Source organism: Epinephelus lanceolatus, chromosome 3 (genome assembly GCF_041903045.1).
Source record: "Epinephelus lanceolatus isolate andai-2023 chromosome 3, ASM4190304v1, whole genome shotgun sequence".
NCBI lineage: Eukaryota > Metazoa > Chordata > Actinopteri > Perciformes > Serranidae > Epinephelus > Epinephelus lanceolatus.
The window spans coordinates 3005168-3024189 of NC_135736.1; the positions used below are offsets into that span (position 1 = coordinate 3005168).

At 40.2% G+C, this 19022-nt stretch overlaps 2 protein-coding genes across 4 annotated transcripts in view; both read left to right on the top strand.

The window, feature by feature from the left end:
• Window positions 1–19022, top strand: part of LOC144459417 (uncharacterized) — a 121559-nt gene that overhangs the window by 73368 nt on the left and 29169 nt on the right. The gene's annotated exons all lie outside the window — the stretch shown is intronic.
• Window positions 11166–14894, top strand: LOC117247925 (uncharacterized). Of its 3 annotated transcripts, none has more exons than XM_078166730.1 (5): window positions 11166–12578; window positions 12811–12919; window positions 13094–13252; window positions 13757–13852; window positions 14249–14894. In XM_078166730.1, exons 2-5 carry the CDS (start codon window positions 12818–12820, stop codon window positions 14558–14560), a joined length of 669 nt encoding a protein of 222 aa, XP_078022856.1. In that variant the 5' UTR covers window positions 11166–12578; window positions 12811–12817; the 3' UTR covers window positions 14561–14894. The 3 variants fall into 3 exon arrangements, with proteins under 3 accessions (XP_078022856.1, XP_033468481.1, XP_078022857.1); XM_033612590.2 differs by having other exon boundaries at window positions 13094–13192; XM_078166731.1 differs by having other exon boundaries at window positions 11166–12919.

The window sequence follows — 19022 nt, forward strand, 5'->3', positions numbered from 1 at the left end:
AACTTTACCCAGGAGGCTGAGCAGTGTGATACCCTGATAGTTGGAGCACACCCTCTGGTCCCCTTTTCTGAAGATGGGGACCACCCCCCCAATCTGCCACTCTGCAGGCACTGTACCCAAACTCCATGCGACACTGAAAAGGCATGTCAGCCAAGACAGCCCAAGAGTGTCCAGAGTCTTCAGCATCTCAGGGTGTGTACTTGCCGCTGGGGAGCTTTTTAACTACCTCAGCAACCTCTGCCAGGGATATGGCCAGAGTTCCCCTGAGTCTTCAGGCTCTGCCTCGTTCACGGTGGACATGATGGCCAGGTACAGGAGGTCCTCAAAGTGCACCTTCCACTGCCTGACGATGTCCCCAATGACAATCACCTTACGTAATATCCGTGTCTCATCCTAAATTTAACTCAAAAGGGTAGGTAGAGAAAAAACAGTAAAGATAATATTCAATACAGAATATGTGTGTACAAATTAACAGATGCTTTGTGCTGATGGAGATTTAACATAAATCTTTGGCACTTGGACACCAGAGGGAGATATTTTGCTATCAAGGGACATCTGAGCGGCAGCAGGATAAATCCCCCAAAATGAAGGGGCGCAAGCCCCCCCCCGAAGGAACACAGCCTGAAATTACCCCCGAAAGAATGATTTCTTACCAAGCTGAAGTGAACATCTTAGGCATGATTAATCCAACACACCAGTTATGATCTACTATGAGATAAGACACAGTATTGAGGAAGACAAGGAAAAGGTTGAGGTAAAGTGATACATCATTGGTGAACCATGAAAGAACACAGAGAAACAAAATGGAGCTTGGCAGTGATTTTCTTTATCTTTTTTAAATTACACTTAGCCAGCAATGACCTGGACGGTTTAGCCTAGAAAGGCTAGGAGGTAGCAGTGCCTTGCTTGCAAAAACAATGCAATCGCATAGTTATTCCTCAAAATGATTATTTACCGAGCTGAAGGGAACAAGCCATGATAAATCTATAACGTTGGTATGATCTGCTAAGAGATAAAACACAGAAATGATCAAGACACCAAACTTTAGGTCGAATGATTAAATCAATAGCGTACGATGAATAAAAAGAAACAAAATGTACCTTGCCATGAATGCAAGGCTTAGCCTGCAAACGCTGAGGGCTGAATGCCGTGAATATGATGCTGCTTATCCTGCAAAAGCTGAGGGCTGAGGGCTGAATGCCATGAATGTGATGCTGCTTTGCCTGCAAAGGCTGCTTAGTCTGCAAAGGCTGTGTGGCTCAAATGCCATGGATGCAATGCTTAGCCTGCAAAGGCCAGGATAGCTACTTACCCTTACTTACCAAGCTGAAGTGAACAAGCCATGATGAATCAATAACGTTGGTATGATCTGCTAAGAGATATAATACAGAAATGATTGAGATACCAAAAGTTAAGGTCAAATGATTAAATCAATTATGTACCATGAATGAGCAGAAACAAAATTTACCTTGCTGTGAATGCGATGCTTAGCCTGCAAAGGCTGGAAGGCTGAATACCGTGAATGCAATGCTGCTTAGCCTGCAAAGGCTGAGGGCTGAATGCCGTGGATGTGATGCTGCTTAACCTGCAGAGGCTGTGTGGCTCAATGCCATGGATATGATGCTTAGCCTGCAAAGACCAGGATAGCTACTTACCCTTACTTACCAAGCTGAAGTGAACAAGCCATGATAAATCAATAACATTGGTATGATCTTCAAAGAGATAAAATACCCAAATGATGGAGACACCAAAACTTAAGGTCAAATTATTCAGTCAATAGTGTACCATGAATGCAAAGGCTAAAAGGCTCAGTACCATGAATGCAATGCTTAGCCTGCAGAAGCTATCATACTCAGCTTCATGTGTGCTATGGATTTGCTTGAATCCAAATGATATGCTTTAACCTGCGATGGCAAATAGTCAGTTATGACCTGAATAGATAATGAGATAGTACAGGATGGCATGAATATAAAATTTTGATTAGGCAGTGGGTCTCTATTATCTAAAGCCCTTTCAACATTTCATTAATTTATAAATAGGTGTGGAAGACCTAGTCTCGCGTGACCAGCCTCCCTTACTTCGAAATGGGAGTCTGGGGACATTTGTCTTTCGTTTTGTAATGGAAATGGGCGGGGATATCCAGACCACATGACGGTGTTGCCATAGGTATGGCACACTGTAATCCTTAATTTCTCCAATCTTGTGGGTGTTGCAGCTCTGCAATATAGCTGAATCAGATGAAATCATATCCATTTTAATCTCTTCATGTGATGCACTGAACTCTTCCTTTTCTGTTGTTCTACGGACAACAATTCGGGGAACAGCAATTCCAGTGTAGGCGGGTGTAAGGCAAAGCTAATCAGCTGTTGGTCGAGGAAGTACGGAAGTACACGGACTTGGATCCAATCACATCACTGCTGCTGGGAGCCAGCGCTAGTTCCATTACAACTTTCCTATGGGAATGTCCACAGATGACAGAGTCAGCCAGCGTGCTGACGTCATCGGCGTCTGTGTAAGAGACTATGGAAGACCTGAATTCATGAATTTGCCAGAAGAGGTCAACACTGACTTGAAAATTACTAAGTGGGCACAGCTATATGATAAATTGAATGAATCACGACCACTTGCCAACAGCTATTTGCAATTGCTTACCATAAGCTGATATGGCTTAGAGGTTGTTGAGCTTCGAAGATTGCAGTGGCATCAGGAAACACTTAGGAGGCAGATGTAGATGATGACCAGCAAGATTGCCGCCCCCAATTCTGAATGAAAGACCTGAGTGATGCTTAGGGGTTATGTTAAATCTCGGAAGAGTCTGCCTTGATTGAGAACTGAGAATGATTACTATGCAGACAACAGCTTTTAGAATGAAAAGGCTCTAGTCAGCCAGTGCCATGCTTGCAAAGATAGGCTTTAGCCAGCGAGTGATAATGAATATATATATAAATAGCTGTATATTTCTCTCTTGCTCAACAGGCTTTATATAATTAATACCCTTTAGGCAGCAATGGATAATGACAGCAATGACATAAATGGTTTAGTCTGCACCGGCTATGACCAAACAATGCTCTGCTTGAGATGAATATGCTTTAGCAAGCAAAAGCCACATCCAGTGAATGTTGTTGTCACACTACAAAATGCCCTGATCCCGAATGAGAAATACTAATCCTTTGATAGGAACATTTCGAATTCACCTCCATGTCTACAAGCAGATATGCATACAAAGACCATATCAGTTATCATACACAAACAACAAAAAATGTTCATATCATCTATTCATAACAATCAGCACAATCAGAAAAAATATCAATTACTAAAGTTCTTTGTTAAATAATATTCTTTAAATTTAAATTTAAAGCTATGGATATTTTCCTGTTTTGTTATGGAAATCGGGAGTGAGTTCCACTCTTTCATTGCTCTATACATTACTGTACATTGTACAGATGTCTTTGATTTGGGTAAGGTAAAACAACCACGACCAGTATACCTCGTTGAATAATTGTGTGTTTCTGAACTAAAGGATAACTTTTTTTAGAAAATAAGTGGAATCTTAGTTGTGATTACATTTCTTATAAAAACCATCAACAAATAATCTTTTTTTTACATCAAGCCAAGACAGACACTCATGCATTTTCATGACATTTGTCCTAAACCCACAGGAAAGAGCAACACATGCTGCTTTATTTTGAACTGGTAGCTGTTTTCTGATATTTCCTAGTGATGCATTGGACCAAACCACAGAACAATAATTTAAATGGGACAAAAACAAAGCTTTAATTATTTGTTTAATAGTTTGTTGTGTTAAATATTTCGCACATCTTCTGATCACTGACAAAATATTATCCATTTTTGCTACTACTATCTGTATTTGTTTTACCCATGATAGTTTATTATCAATAATAACTCCCAATAATTTACTTTCATCCACCTAAGGTCAAGACTTGCATTTGAGTGCAGATAATGGTTTGTTCCAATTACCATACTAGTTGTCTTAGACACATTTAGGATACGTTTATTACCATTAATCCAATCTAAGACCAATTCAATTCATTTCTTGACTTAGGTTAGTATTTAAATCACCAATTGTTGTTTCAGCTAAATAAATTGTTGAATCGTCCGCATACATTGTAATATGAGCCCTTTTCAATACTAGAGGAAAATCATTTGTGAAAACAGAATACAGAAGAGGTCCAAGGCTACTTTCTTGAGGCACTCCCTGCTTCACATGTTTAACATCTGACTGACTTCCATTAAAGTAAACCATTTGTTTTCTTTCACTAAGGTAACTATTAACCCATAATAAAGCAGCAGAAGAAAACCCATAACATTTAAATATTTCTAATAACAAATCCTGATCCACAATATCAAAAGCTGCTCTGTTCAATTTCCTTGTACCTATCATCTACCATTTGAGTTAAAGCAGTAGCTGTCGAGAATTTTTCTCTGTATGCATGTTGGAAATCAGTGAATAAATTATCATTGGAAAAATAGAACTGAATTTGTTCATACACAATATGCTCCATAATCTTACTCAAAATTGGTAATAAACTTACCGGTCTACTGTTAGATTCAGAAAACTGCAACTTTTTGTTTTTAGAAATAGGCACTATCTTCGCTGTTGTAATCCAAGCTCCTCTGTTTTTACTTGTGGCTGCATGTTGTGTGCTGTGTTCATAAAGCAGTTACCACTGATATCAGGAGGGCATCATCATGGAAGTGGAATGCACCCTGTGGCTCCTCCCCTCAGGTTAACAAAGTTAGCTCTCTCAGCACTGTTGGAATTTTAAGAACTGTTTGCACCAATAGCACTGTTAACTGTTGGCTGCAAAGTCTTTAGTTCTTTTATTACAGTTATGGGATGAGTTGCATGTTTTAGCCTATATTGCCTTTATGTTTTGGTAGATGTTTGAGTTGCATGTTATATTTTGTTTGCTTATTTATTTCTCCGTTGGGGGGAAATGATGGAACTGGGAGTAGCCCTGCGCCAGCCCGCAGTCCAGGTGAGGACACGTGTACCAAGAGATCACTGACTGTGTGCAAGTCTCCTCCAGTGTACCTATGGCCACAATGTGGTGGATTCACACAGGATGGGGGAGAGGGAGGCCCAGCAGTGTGGACGATGGTGACCGCAGGCCAGGTGGCGCTCCCCAGGTCCCTCGGACGACTACATCATTTATCTCCCAAACTGGCTGATAGTGAAGCTACAGCTGCAAGGCAGAGAGACACAGACCTGTTTGTATTTCAAATTTTAACAATCTTTTTTTTTTAGGGTGTGGCCCTGGCCCCTTTGGCTTCAGCCTATTTGGAGATATCTTGGCACAGTTTCAAACCTCATATCAAGTCAGCTTTTTTTTTTTATGCAGCACTTTACACACAATGTGCTTCACAGCAAACAGTGGAAAACAAAAACAAAAGCAGGACATAAACACAATAGAAGAGAAGGAAATCAGTGCTGATACATAATAATGCTAAGAATAAATTATAGTAAAGGGAAATGGCCACACAGAGCCTGTAGTGACAACACATACCTACAGAGACTTAGAGAAAGAGAAGCAGAAAGAGAAATAACTGAGCTGGTTAAGTTAGGCACAGTTAAAGGCTAATGCGAAGAAGTGCAATTTAACCCTTTAATGTCCTCACTAAGAAAAAAGCAATGGAAACATTTTTTTCTTTGCATATTTTATTTTCTTTTGAAAAAAAAAAAAATACAGGGATCTACTTAACCAGTGAGATGGCCCCCCATGGTAATGGTAAAACAGACAGAAAAAAACCTAAATTACAAATGATGTATGGTTATAAACATGTCAGTGTACCAGCAAATTTGTGACCATGGAATTGGTAGTATTACCAATAATAGTATTATTTTCATGTATTTATACTGGATATTTAACATTACAGTAAAATAGAATAGAACAGAATAGAATAGAACAGAAAAGAATAGACTAGACTAGACTAGACTAGATTAGACTAGAATAGAAAGCCTTTATTATCATTGTACAACAATATACAACGAGATTAGGAGTGCTACATCTGATCAGGTGCCCACTAGTCAATAAAACAAGCAAGTGGAGAAAAAAACAACAGCATAATAATTCATAAATAAATAAATAAATAATGAAAAAAAAATCTTCTCAACAACACTTTGACAAAATCTCAGAGATGGTGAAAAATCATGCTGATACATTTTTTTTCACCAAATATATAATGGAATACCATTAAATATATGGTATTAACAACAGTAAATATAAAAAATGTGACTTTATCATCTTACCATCACTACCTTTACACATAAACACATTGGCGTATAAACAATATATACATTGGTATGATGGCATGATGGCAAGATGGCAGCGCTTGCAGTAGCAGCGACAGCTCAGCTCTCTATGTTTAGTGTTGTTTATGTATTTCTTAGCTCTGTTAACCCTATGGGCCCTAGGCGTTTTTGGGGTATTTTTACTGCCTTTACTTTTAAGCTCATATCACAGTCATTATAAAGGCTACATACACATGGTATATCTTGTTTTTTTCAGGACAATCTGGGCTAACCAGATTTGCCATCATTTCATGTCCTACTATGTGCCTGTATTTTATATTAATTTTTATGTCAATGAAAAAAACGAATCTGTGTGACTAAATTCTTACATTTTTACATGTATCTCACCGTAGCAAGTTGGAAGTTGACATATTCTGCCATATATGAAGAGGGGAGACTCTCTGGAATCTGGCAATATAAGAACCATGATGGTGGGACATTCTGTCACTTCACAGCTGTCCAAAACATGTGTTTTGTGCCAGGCGGACATGATTGCCAGTATTTTTTCATTATTGCAAAAAATTCCATTGACTCATTCACAAGTCAAAAATAGTCAACCCAGTGCAATGATGTCCTCCAAGATAATATTTGCCACTTTGTTTGCAGTAAACAAAGTTTGTTGTTGTTTTTCAGCTTCAGTTATATATTGGGGGGGCATTTTGGGCATTGGGGGGCACACATGTCCCCCTCAATGTATATGGTGACTACGGCCCTGTCAGGCATGCATAATTAGGCTACAGTTGTCTGGGTGCGCAAAGGTGAAGTGGCTGGTCTTGTCATACAAAGTTTGATGGAGTGTCAACTGGACAATATGGAGATATTTGCATCTTGAAAGCTGGACTACAAATGTGGATAGACAGGGAGAAACACACGCAAGCCTAAGACGTGGTAAGATACGATATTCCTCACTATATGAAGTGACTAATAACAAGATCTGTATAATGGATTGTAAAGAAATTCGTCAGGTTTTTATTTTGTAGACAATTAATCTGTATGTATAGCGTGATGGGATGACAGCACAATGAAAGCTCTGCTCCTGCGCTTTCATGTGATATGCGTGGCATTTCTGTGCGAGCCTGCATTCGCGAGTAATCCATCCAAGAGTAATGTGTGTGCAGTGCTGTATGAAAGCTCTGTTACACATAATTTTAGTGTAACTTTATAATTTTTTTTTCGCTGTGACAAGTGCTTGGTCTTGTCGGAAAGCTATGATTCCGCTGTTTCATGTGATATGCGTGGCTTCTCGCTATGATGCACGGTCGTGGAGAAAATCCACAGAGAAGAACAGGTGTGAATTTGGACGCACTATGCATCGTTTGGGCCCATAGGGTTAAGCAAGACAGTAGCTCATATCAGTTATGATATCATCCGTGAACATCATACAGTCCGCAAAGTTGATACGAAATTGCTACCGCTGGAGATTCTCGTACTAGCCACCATACCAGAGAAGCAGAAGCGGGGGAAGTGGGCAGGCCTGCAGGCTAGCCTCAAGGCTAGCCTGTACGAAACCAGCACTAGCAAGCCTCTTCCTTGTGAACGCAAGGTCACTCGTCAATAAGCTGGATGAGATCAGAGCGAGAATCATGCCCTGCTCTATGACTATCGTCATGGAGACCTGACTCAAGGAAAACATACCAGACACAGCTATCCAGCTAGTGGGCATGGTGGAGAGACACTGCTGTCCTGACCTGGAGCTCCTAGTGGTAAAGTTCAGACCTTTCTTTTTGCCAAGGGAATTCACAAACATAATAACCATGGCAATTTACATCCCCCCGCAAGCTAAAGCTAACTTAGCTCTGGAGAGGCACCAGTAAACATCTCACTATGCACCTGGACAGTGTGGTCATTGTAGCAGTGGATTTTAATCATGTAGACTTAAAACTGGTCATACCTAAAGTCCACAAGAATGTGACATTTGGCACACGAGAGGACAATATACTCAACCAAGTATACACCAATATTCCAGGGCAATATATTCAAGGCAATCCCGTCTGCAAGCGTAGGTCTGTCAGACTACATTTCTCTCCTTCTGACCTCAGTTTACAGACCACGGATGTGCAGAGTTAAACCCACCATCAAATCAGTGCAGGTATGGACTCAGGAAGCCACTTCAATGCTGCAGGACTGTTTTGATAACACAGACTGGGGTGTGTTTGCAGTGGGAGCAGAACTGGATGAATATGCTGGTTCTGTCCTGGGACGTATTAACTTCAGCACAGAAAAGGTCACCAACAAAGAACAATTGAAGTGTTTTCCAATCAGAAGCCATGGTTCAATGCAAATGTGAGAGTACTGCCACAGGAACAGGATGCAGCCTTTAGGTCAGGGGATAAGGAGTCCTACAATAGAGCATGGGGAATCTCCGCAGAAGCAACAGGGATGGAAAGTGGAAGTACAAACAGTGCACTGAAGAACACTTCAATAACTACAACTCCCACAGCATGTGGAATGGCATGGAGGTACTGACAGACTACAAGACCACCATCCTGCTGCCTGATGTTGATGTTACACTGTCTGACTCCCTAAACAAGTCCTTCCCCCACTTTGACACCCAGAGGGAGGAGATGGCTCCACTCTTCACCTCAGCCAATGGTGAGCTAATGCTGGTCCTCGAGCAGCATCAGGTGAGGACCGTACTGAGGGGAGTCAACGTGAGCAAGGCAGCTGGCCCAGATGAAGTGCCCGGGCAGGTATTAAAAGTTTGTGCTGACCAGCTTACAGGAGTGTTAATCAACATATTTAGCCTGTCATTACAACAAACTGCTGTCCCAACATGCCCGAAAACCTCTATGATTATCCCTGTGCCCAAAATACCTGCTGTGACATGTCTAAATGACTACCGTCCTATGGCACTTACACCTATTGTCATGAAGTGCTTTGAGAGGCTGGTGCTCTCACACATTAAGACTGTAATTCCACCTGATCTGGATAAGCACCAGTTTGCATACAGGACTAACAGCTCCATAGAGGACAACATTACAACAGCCCTCCATCTCGCCCTGACACACCTGGAGACACCAAACATCTATGTGCAGATGTTATTTGTGGACTTCAGTTTTGCATTTAACACGATCATCCCTGCTCAACCTGGGCCTCAGTTTCTCCCTGTGTTCTTGGGCCATTGATTTCTTCACACCGACCACAGCAAGTTAGAGTGGGTAAGTACATCTCCTCCACCCTTACTCTCAGAGCTGGTACCCCCCAGGGCTGTGTGCTAAGTCCAGTGTGCTTTACACTGTTCCCCCATGACTGCACCCCCATCCACTCCTCAAACACCATATTCAAATTTGCTGTTGACATGGCAATAGTGGGCCTGATCTCTGAGGATGATGAGACGGCCTACAGACGTGAGGTGGACCATCTCACTCAGTGGTGTGGAGACAATGACCTGGTCCTCAAACCAAGGAGATGGTCATTGACTGGAGGACTAAGGTCAGTGCACACACCCCCCTCCACAAACATGGGAAGACAGTGGAGGTGGTGGAAAAACTGAAGTTCCTGGGAGTCATACTGTGGAACCAGCTGACTGGACCCACAACACTTCACAGCTGGTCAAAAAAGCTTAGCAGAGTCTCTCTCTTCTGACAAAACTGAAGCGGACCAAAATACCTCAAAAACTTCTCCTAAAATTCTACAGAAGCACTATTGAGTCCCCCAGCAGCGCCACAGTGTGGTATGCCAGCTGCACAGGCGCAGAACGTTACAGCCTCCATTGTGTGGTGAAGGCGGCCCAGCACATCATCAGGTTGAAGCTCCCTGGACTGGACATTATTTACACCAACAATCTCAAAAAGAAAGCCCACAGCATCCTCGAAGACATTACACACCCTGGCCACTCCATGTTTGAATTGTTACCATCTGGCAGAAGGTTCAGAACAATCACATCAAAAACCAATAGACTGAATAACAGCTTCTATCTAAGAGCTGCGGCCTCCATTGCTCTACCATAATACACAGGGTTAAACATGCACTATCACTTCTGCTGCTATTATTTTATTTTATTTTAAAGTTGCACTGACACTTTTACTGCACTCACACTTTAACTGCACTGACACTTTTTATTGCTGCTGCTCTTAACTTTTTATGTGTGTGTTTGTGTGTGTGCATTTCTAATTGTTCTTATTGGAAGTCAGATGGAATTCCATTGTACATTTTGTGTAATGATAATAATTAATTGATCAATCAATTCATTCATTCATTCCTTCATCCATTTGGTTGAGCATGACTCAGACTTACAAAATTATTTAGCATACAAAGAATGGATAACATTAAATGTACTATTTACAACAACCAATGATCAGAAGTTTATTTTATTATCTCTCCACTACATTTATCATAAAGGGACACATGAACCATTTAGTAGAGCATGTTTAAAAAAAATAAAAATATATGAAACGACATAAATCAGTTAAGTAGGATGTCTCAAACTATAACACATCAAAAAAATATGCCTTCTTTTGAAAATCCCACTACATAGAGCCCTCATGTCTGGAGTGATGTTTTTGTTACTAACTTCCTGTAGGAGGCAAACTGAAAAGGTTGACTATTATCATCTAGTGGATTTTTTTTTCAACATGATATACTTAAACAGAAAGGTAGAGATTGCTCAATCAGGTTGAGTTTAGTTCAACACATTTCTCATTAGTGGCTCAAAATGTGCTTTACTCACAGTTGAGCTGATTCTCTGTGTGATGCTTCATTACGATGAGTACAAAAAGACAGGAGAAAGCCATTAGAGCTAACAGAGATGGAATGGAGATAGAGGGAAGACAAGAAAGTGATACACAGAGGAGGAGGTGACAGGGAGGAGGAACTGTGACCTGCAATCACTTCTGTTAGTTTAGACCTCATCAACCTGAGTGAAAAACTACAGTAACTTCCCTCTCACTTTGTCCTCCTTCCTGTCTTTTTTCTCCTTTGTCACCTTATCGGGATCCCACTGCTGGCTGATTGGTCATACAGTATGAGTGAACATGATTGTTCTAAACTGGAAAAGAGAGACCACTTCCACTGATGAGGGGAAGGGTACCTCCCTCTGAGAATCAAACCACTTGGTGCGGCAGCATCCGGATGGCAGCACTGGGGTTTCTCCCACATGAACATTCACATTCACACACGCACACACACACACACACACGCACACACACACACACACACACACACACACACACACACACACACACACTCATCATCTCTGACTCTCTCATTCCTCTCTCTCCAATCTTTCCTCTCACTCTTTTTTTCTCCCTCCTCCGTCTGTTTGTTGTGCTCCACCTCCCTGGGCTGCACCTCCCTGAGTGCATTAATCAGTCAAGCCACAGTACCACAGCTATTACTCATCTGGTCAGAATGAGAGAGAGAGAGAGAATGACAGAATGAGAGAGAGAAAAGTGGGAGAGCTGGAGAAAAGGAAAGAAAATGGAGAAGTGCAGAGAGGTAGCTGTTCTGTATTCATTCATCTTCCGATATCTCCTCTCACCTCAAGGCTTTTCATCTCTCTAACCATCCATCCATTCATCCATCCATCCACTCATTCAGCCAGCAACCAGCCATGCATCCATTCATTCACCTATTTATAGATGCCACCAACTCCCCAGCCTCCCACCTACAGTAATCATGCATCTATCTTTCTGTCCATCTTTCCATTTCCCCTTTCACCTCGCTCCCCATCTTCTATCCATCTCTCCTTCTCCCTGTCTACACCTCTCTCTATCTTTTTTTCTTTCCTCATTTATCCATTTCATATTTTTCGCTCCCTTTTGGAGAACATGGCATTCCCAAAAAGAAAATATTGGGGGGGGGGGGATGTGGAGCTTGTTTTGCTGCTCTGCAATGTGGTAAGGCAGACGTAGGGGGAATTATTTATTCAAACTCAAGGACAAAGAAGAGCTTTCAGTCTTTCCCTCTTTTTGCTTTTTTATAACAACAGTAAGAATCTACAGCCATGCTAGCAGCTCTGCACTGCAAAAAAGCCAACTTGTATTATTTAGCCTAAAACAGTCATTTAAGTTGGTTAAACTTGAAAATATAAATTATTGACATTTGAGGCAATAATATTAGTAAGCACAACAAAGCAAGCCAGTTGTTTGCTCCAAAAAAAATGGTGAGTTGATAATACTTATATCTTTAAGTTGGAGTTCAATACAAGGGACAACACTTGTGCAAACTCTTATTTCTTTGTTGTGAAATGCGGGAAAGCCTGAGCTGGCACTTGGCACTTGAAGTCTCATTGTGGCTGTGTTGCCTCTAGCTGGAGTCCACACAGGTAAGCAACCTTTAATTAAATAAAGTTAAAATGATACGGGAATTTTATTCTGAGCTGTGTTGTGCAGTATTGTACGTTGTTTGATGGAGAAGGTGACCTACACATTTTCAACATACAAACACAAACAGCTTTTCAGTCATTAGCGAAAGCTAGCGGCTAACTGATGCTAGTGGTGCTGCATCAGTTAGCCGCTGGAGTTTAAGAAGAGGAATAAGAATGTTGCACTCATCAGACAGAAGATGGAGCTGACTTTCTCCTTAAGGCGTAAGGAGATCGTGGAGCTGCAGCCTATGGTGTCAGAGGCTCTGGAACGGTGGCCTGCTCTGTTTTGTGAGGCAGAGGTAAGCAGGTGAACCAAGAATATATTATGTTGTGTTTATGGTTTAGTCTTCTTTAAAAGTGAGTAGAAGAGTTATGTGTGTTGATTACAATGCATATTTTAACATGAAGATGGTGCTGAAATTGTATTGACTTTGTATTGAGGATTTAAATTTCCTGTTCACATTTTTCAACAGATAAGGGAAGAGTTTTATCGCATCACAAACAAGAACCTAATGGACAACTTCAGAGCAGCCCTTCATCAGCACACTTGGATGCTCCTGAGACTCTATCGGGTAAGGAGGACAGCTTTTTCATCTGAGATGGATCAGCTCCTTAACAGCCTGGATCAAGAGGTGAATTCTAGATGTAGTAATTTAATAACTCTGAACATTATGGATATAAAATGAATTTTGTCTTGACTATGATGCTGTAGTCATTTTGGTTGCAATTGTTGCAATTGTAAGTGATCCTTGTAGTGACAAACCCTCATAATAAATGCATGGGTATCTAAGGGACTGACACAATAGCACAAACAAGCGAACCAATTCAGGGAGTGGTTGATCAAAGACATAAAATTACTGAGATACAGTGGTTCTTTCTTGTTAAACAAAGGATATCTTAATCTTTAAATAAAAAAAAGATCTTGTTCTGTAGGGATCCTTTTCATAATGTTGTCAGACACTGATAATATTAGCCTGTCAGTGACACAAAAAGCACTTACCCTTTAAAAGGAGTAAACCTTTGACGTGAAATCATCAGGAATTTTCTGGATATGGAAGGACAGCTGCTTGCATGTTTACTCTACTTTATATATGTCAGTTACATCTTGTAATGTTTCATGCAACTCTTTGTTTCAGACATCTGACATCACTGCACATCGACAAACTGCAGCAATGAAGGGCCTTCCCTTGTATCTCCGTGACAGTCAGGAGAAGCTCTTCAGGAACTGTCTTGTGAGTGGTTATAAATAGAAATTGTAAATATGTTATCATACTGTATTTATAGTGCTGTATTTAATGTTGACTTCAACCATTACCTCTCTGTCCTCCTTGTTCCCTTCATCTTTCCCAATGTCCAGAGTGTCTTCAGTAGTTGTACTGTCCTGGCTATGACTTGATGTAGCCTAATTGATGTCAGTTGATGTGTGTATGGGGGTTCAATTTTTAACTGTGCGGTATGGGATGGAAATAGTTAATGTCAAACTCATAATTAATTCTGTTTGTAAAAAAATGTTTATTCAATAACTTGGAATTATTTTAGCGTAATACTGTAGCTTATTCTGATTCTAATGACTAATGACTAATGTCTTGCACCTCATGTGTTGGTCTTTTCCTGTCTGTCAACATAAGGACACTGACCCAGAAGAGGAGCAGACGAAGGGCCTCACTGTGGGTATCCTCACTGTGTTGGGGGTTGATAACAGCGCAGCTCCTCAAAGTGTCGTGAGTGTTGCTGTTGTTGTGGAAGAAGAGATTGTCCTTCAAGATCTCCCTGACCTGCCAACTGCTTTTGCTTACCTCTTTGGACTGATCTATGCTTTAAACCTTAAGTACCCAAAAGATCTCAGGTACACATTTGAAACTGTTCAGAAGGTTTTCATGGAACTTGGTACAGACCTCTCTGCAAGGGTCAGATCCCTCAAAAACAAACTCCTTCAGTGAATCCAGTTAACTGATATTGTTGGATCTGAAATTGTTGACCTGTGAAAGTTCCCTTCTGTCCAGCCAACACCATGTTAATTTACTCTTCCTGTTACTCACACTCAACTCTGATGTACCTCGAACTCCCGGTCTCAAAATAATCAGCAAATTCTTTTTTGTAACTCTGCTCAATACTATGTGACAATTTACAAATACTGTATCTTAACATGTAACATGTTTAGGGAAACCCAATAAAGTGCAAAATAAATGTAAGAGTGGAAGTTTACAAGTATACAATGTAGCACAAGTTGACTGCTAGGACTGGGACAATTGGGTCTCACTAGTTTGCATTTACTTGGCCCTGCTGGAAGGGATTTGATGCTGGTACAGTTTAAATAAAACAAATGTTTTGAATGTATATGTTGCATCTGTAATTATTTATACATTTGATTAGAAGTTATTGGTTGTAAATTATAAAGTTGAGTAACATTATAAACTATTGCAGTGTGCGATTTTAAATTCCTCTTAAATTATTCTGTTATACTAACTTTAAGTTGATTCTGTAAGAATTCAGAGTTATTACAATGTAAAATTATAAGTTAGTACAATTTACAGGAGAGTTAGCAGAAGTAAGGATTAAAAGTTATTACAATGTAAAATTATAAGTTAGTACAACTAACAGTTGAGTTGACAAAAATCAGAATTCAGAGTTGAGCAAACTCAAAAGCAAAACTTAAAATATTTAGTTTAACTGCCCAACTTAAAATTTTAGCGAAGTTTGTTGCCTTAAAATTTTGAGTTCACCCAACTTTTCTTTTTTTGCATTGTGTGAGGCTGTGTTTGGACAAAGCACCCATTTAAGCTAAATGCTAACATCAGCATGCCAATGCTAACATGCCAGTGCTAAGCAGATATGATGTGTATATGTTCACCATGCCAGCATGCTAACATTAGCTAATTAGCTCTAATCACAGCTGAGGCTGATGGCAGTGACCATTATCTTTTTAATATTTAGTATTTTGTTATAAACATCTAACATTCTTAGAGCTGTAAGTCAGCAATGCAACAGTAAATCAGTGCTTCATTTATACAAGTTCAAAGTGCTGGGTTAAAGAGCCAATGGAATGAATTAAGACAAGAGTCTACAGTCATGCTGTGAGGCGTTGCTTAAGGCCAGAGGTGATAGAGGCATATTCAGCAGATCACCAATCTCATTAACACAGTTGTCCACCAATGTTGTTAGATTCTGATATTTGGTTGAATTTAGGTTGCGATGTCAGGCCATGACAATGTCTAATGTCAGTGTTAATGTAGAATACTGATGACTCATGATATTGACATTTTGTTGATTTTAAGTTGTGTTGTTAAACAACCCAAATCCAATGTCTTTCATTGGTCTCAATGTCATTTTGACTTAAAAAAAATGACAGTCATATGGTGTGGAGAATAAAACCAAATGTCTGCAAAACATCATAATGTTAACATACACACAACTTGAAATTCTAACATTGTTAGACATGTAAAATATTGTCAATCCAATTTTCATTCCAACCAAAATGTAACGTCTGTCTGACGTAGGAGTCCAATCTCTATCTGATATCATGTTGATGTCCAGTGCCAACTAGGAAGATACATTATCTGGGGACAATGGATATCAGTACAGAACTTTACAGCAATTCATCTTCTAGTTGTTGAGATATTTCAGTGTGGACCAAAGTCATAGACTGACTGACTGACCAACCGACTAACCTGCAGACAGACTAACACATTATCCATAGAGCTATGCTGTGTGGCCACTCTCACAGCATAGAGCTATGCTGTGAGAGTGGCCAAAAATGTACATACTGGAGCCTGCAGGCCATACTTTCAAACTCTATTAAGGGTTATCACATAACTGATATAAAAAGATAACACCAATTAGAAGTGGTCAGTTATAGGCTTACAGTCAAAATCTGTGAACACAAATAATGTCATGTCTCATGGAAGTAATAGCAAATGGAACAGATGGATTTACAAAGCAAATGATTTCTTGCCAACTCTCTCTAAAGGTTACTGTGCAGGCAGTAAGCAATCAAGCTATAGCCTTCCCAACTGTTACATTGTAGTGCTTCGTTCCATGCCATAATGTGTGTGTCCAATTCATGCACATGCACATTTCACATGCCTAACAAGCCTTAAAGTAGGCTCCACCCGACTCAAGTTAACAGGGCTAATGCAAGTGACCTAAAACTGTACATGCATGGACACACATGTACACCACATTCTGGGTAGGAAGCTTACAGTTACTAACATAAAGGCTTAGTGAGGTCAGACTAGTGATATTCAGATGTACTTTCAGTGCTGCCACAACAAGCTCATACGTTCATGAACAAGAGGAGAGAGAATGAAAAACAGCAGCAGGCAGAACAACTGACATTTTCATTTCATTATTTTGACTGACGCCCTCATTCTAAGCAACTTAATTGGAATGCAACAGTAGAATTTGCAAATTCCTACCAAGAGGAATTACAACAAATATGAAATATAGACAGGATACTTGAGGAGAAATTGCAGAAATAGGAGAGGGGGGATGAAGGAGGTAGACAGCCACTGGGAACCTCTGGAACCACAGCCAGACTGGGAATGAATCGAAGTGGGGGGTTGAATGGCCAGCGGTGGTGGAAAAGCAGAGCATGCTGGTGTGTGTGGACCTGGACAGCAGCCTGTAGTGTGCATGTGTGGATCTCTTTGCAGCCTTGTTTGCCAGCAGCAGGATTTTGCATTCAACCCAAGCAGCCAGTGGAGGGACTGTATGAGGGGGATAACATTGGAGGGTCCGGGGAGGTGACAAGAAGACGAGGTGTGTTGTGGTGTTCTGGATGAGTTGTAGGGACTGGGAGGAGTGGGGCTGCAGAGGGAGTTGCAGTAGCCCAGACAGTAGATGACTAAGTTTGAATGAAGAGCTGGACACATACTCTGGCGGGGAGAGGTCTGATATTGTATTTGTAGTAAAACATCAATATTGTTGAGGCTGAATTTAAGGTGCTGGACTGACATTCAACTGCCGATGTCAGGGAAGCAAACAGATATGCATGGCTCCACGAGAAGCATACAAATAGAGCTACAGATATCAAATTTAGTGAAGTGATCCTGAATGTGAGGCGACACACTAAGCACAGATGATTAATATACTTAAAAAGCAGTGATATTAGGGCCCAATCCCAATTCCTATCTTAACCTTCAATCTTAATTCTCAAGCTCAACCCTCAATCTCACTAGCCCTCATAACCAAGTGTTAAGGGCTATCTTGTGACTTTAAAATGGGACACCCCTCAAAGGCAAATACGTCTTAAGACTGTCAGGGGCAGCAATATGCCAAAACTCCATCCAGTCTGTCAGTTCAAAGAAGAAGAAATATATGTCATCAGTAGTCGTCGATAAAAAGACGTGATGAGTTTTTTTTTTCCAACACTTTATTTCAATTCTTGTACAAAACAAGCAGTGACAGACATGAACAGAACAAATATGCCAGGGTTAAGAGAAAAGAAAAAGAAATAAAATAAACAAATAAATAAATAAAAAAGTTCAGCAGCTCAAACAATTAAATTGTTTACATATTTTCAGAGTCTTTATAGCTCTGGAGTTTGTGGAGTGCTGAATGGTTTCTAAGTATTGCTGCATTTCATTCATAAAAATTTTGAACAAGGGTTTTCTGTTACAAAATTTTCTCTTATGAATATAGAATTTCGCTAAGATAATAGATAGATTAATGATATAGAATTGTTTCTGTTTTTGAAATGCTGACATCATAAAATCCAGACAGCACATCTTTGTACAGTAGTGAAAATAGAACATACATGTTCCAACGAATATACTCGACAAAATCTTCCCAAAAAGTGACAGTATAGGGGCAGCTCCAAAACAAATGTACAGTTACCAAACAACAATCTTCGACAATGCCGTCTGCAGCTGTGCTGATTTCATATTGAAACAGAATGCTTGATCATTAGGGGAACAGTTGCCATTGTGACTGAGAATTATGTTATGAATATAAACAGTTCACAAGTTACAAATTACTCACTCCCATAGTTTTTTTGGAGCCTGCTTGCTTTTTGTAAACTCGTCTTCATTGGTGGCCCTGAAATGAATCAGGGTTTGTGTTTTGTGTGGTGGCCCTGAAATGGAACAGAGATAACAACATTACTTTTTTTTATTTTTTACTTTTTTGGGCTACTTGTCAGATGTTCGTTAAGTTATTAGTTTAGTTTCATGCAGTATTGCAAGTATTATCACAATGAATACTGTAGTCAACATCCAGCAGAACTGGTGAGGCTGTTTACACAGTCACACGTCTTATCTGGTGACTTTCATCCACATTAACGTTTCACTCTTTGTGTTATAAGTTGATATTCAACCAAATAACCTGTACCACAACAACCGACGTAACTTATTCAGCGGAAAGTCACCAGATAATATGATCACTAATGTTCGGCTGAGCTCGGCG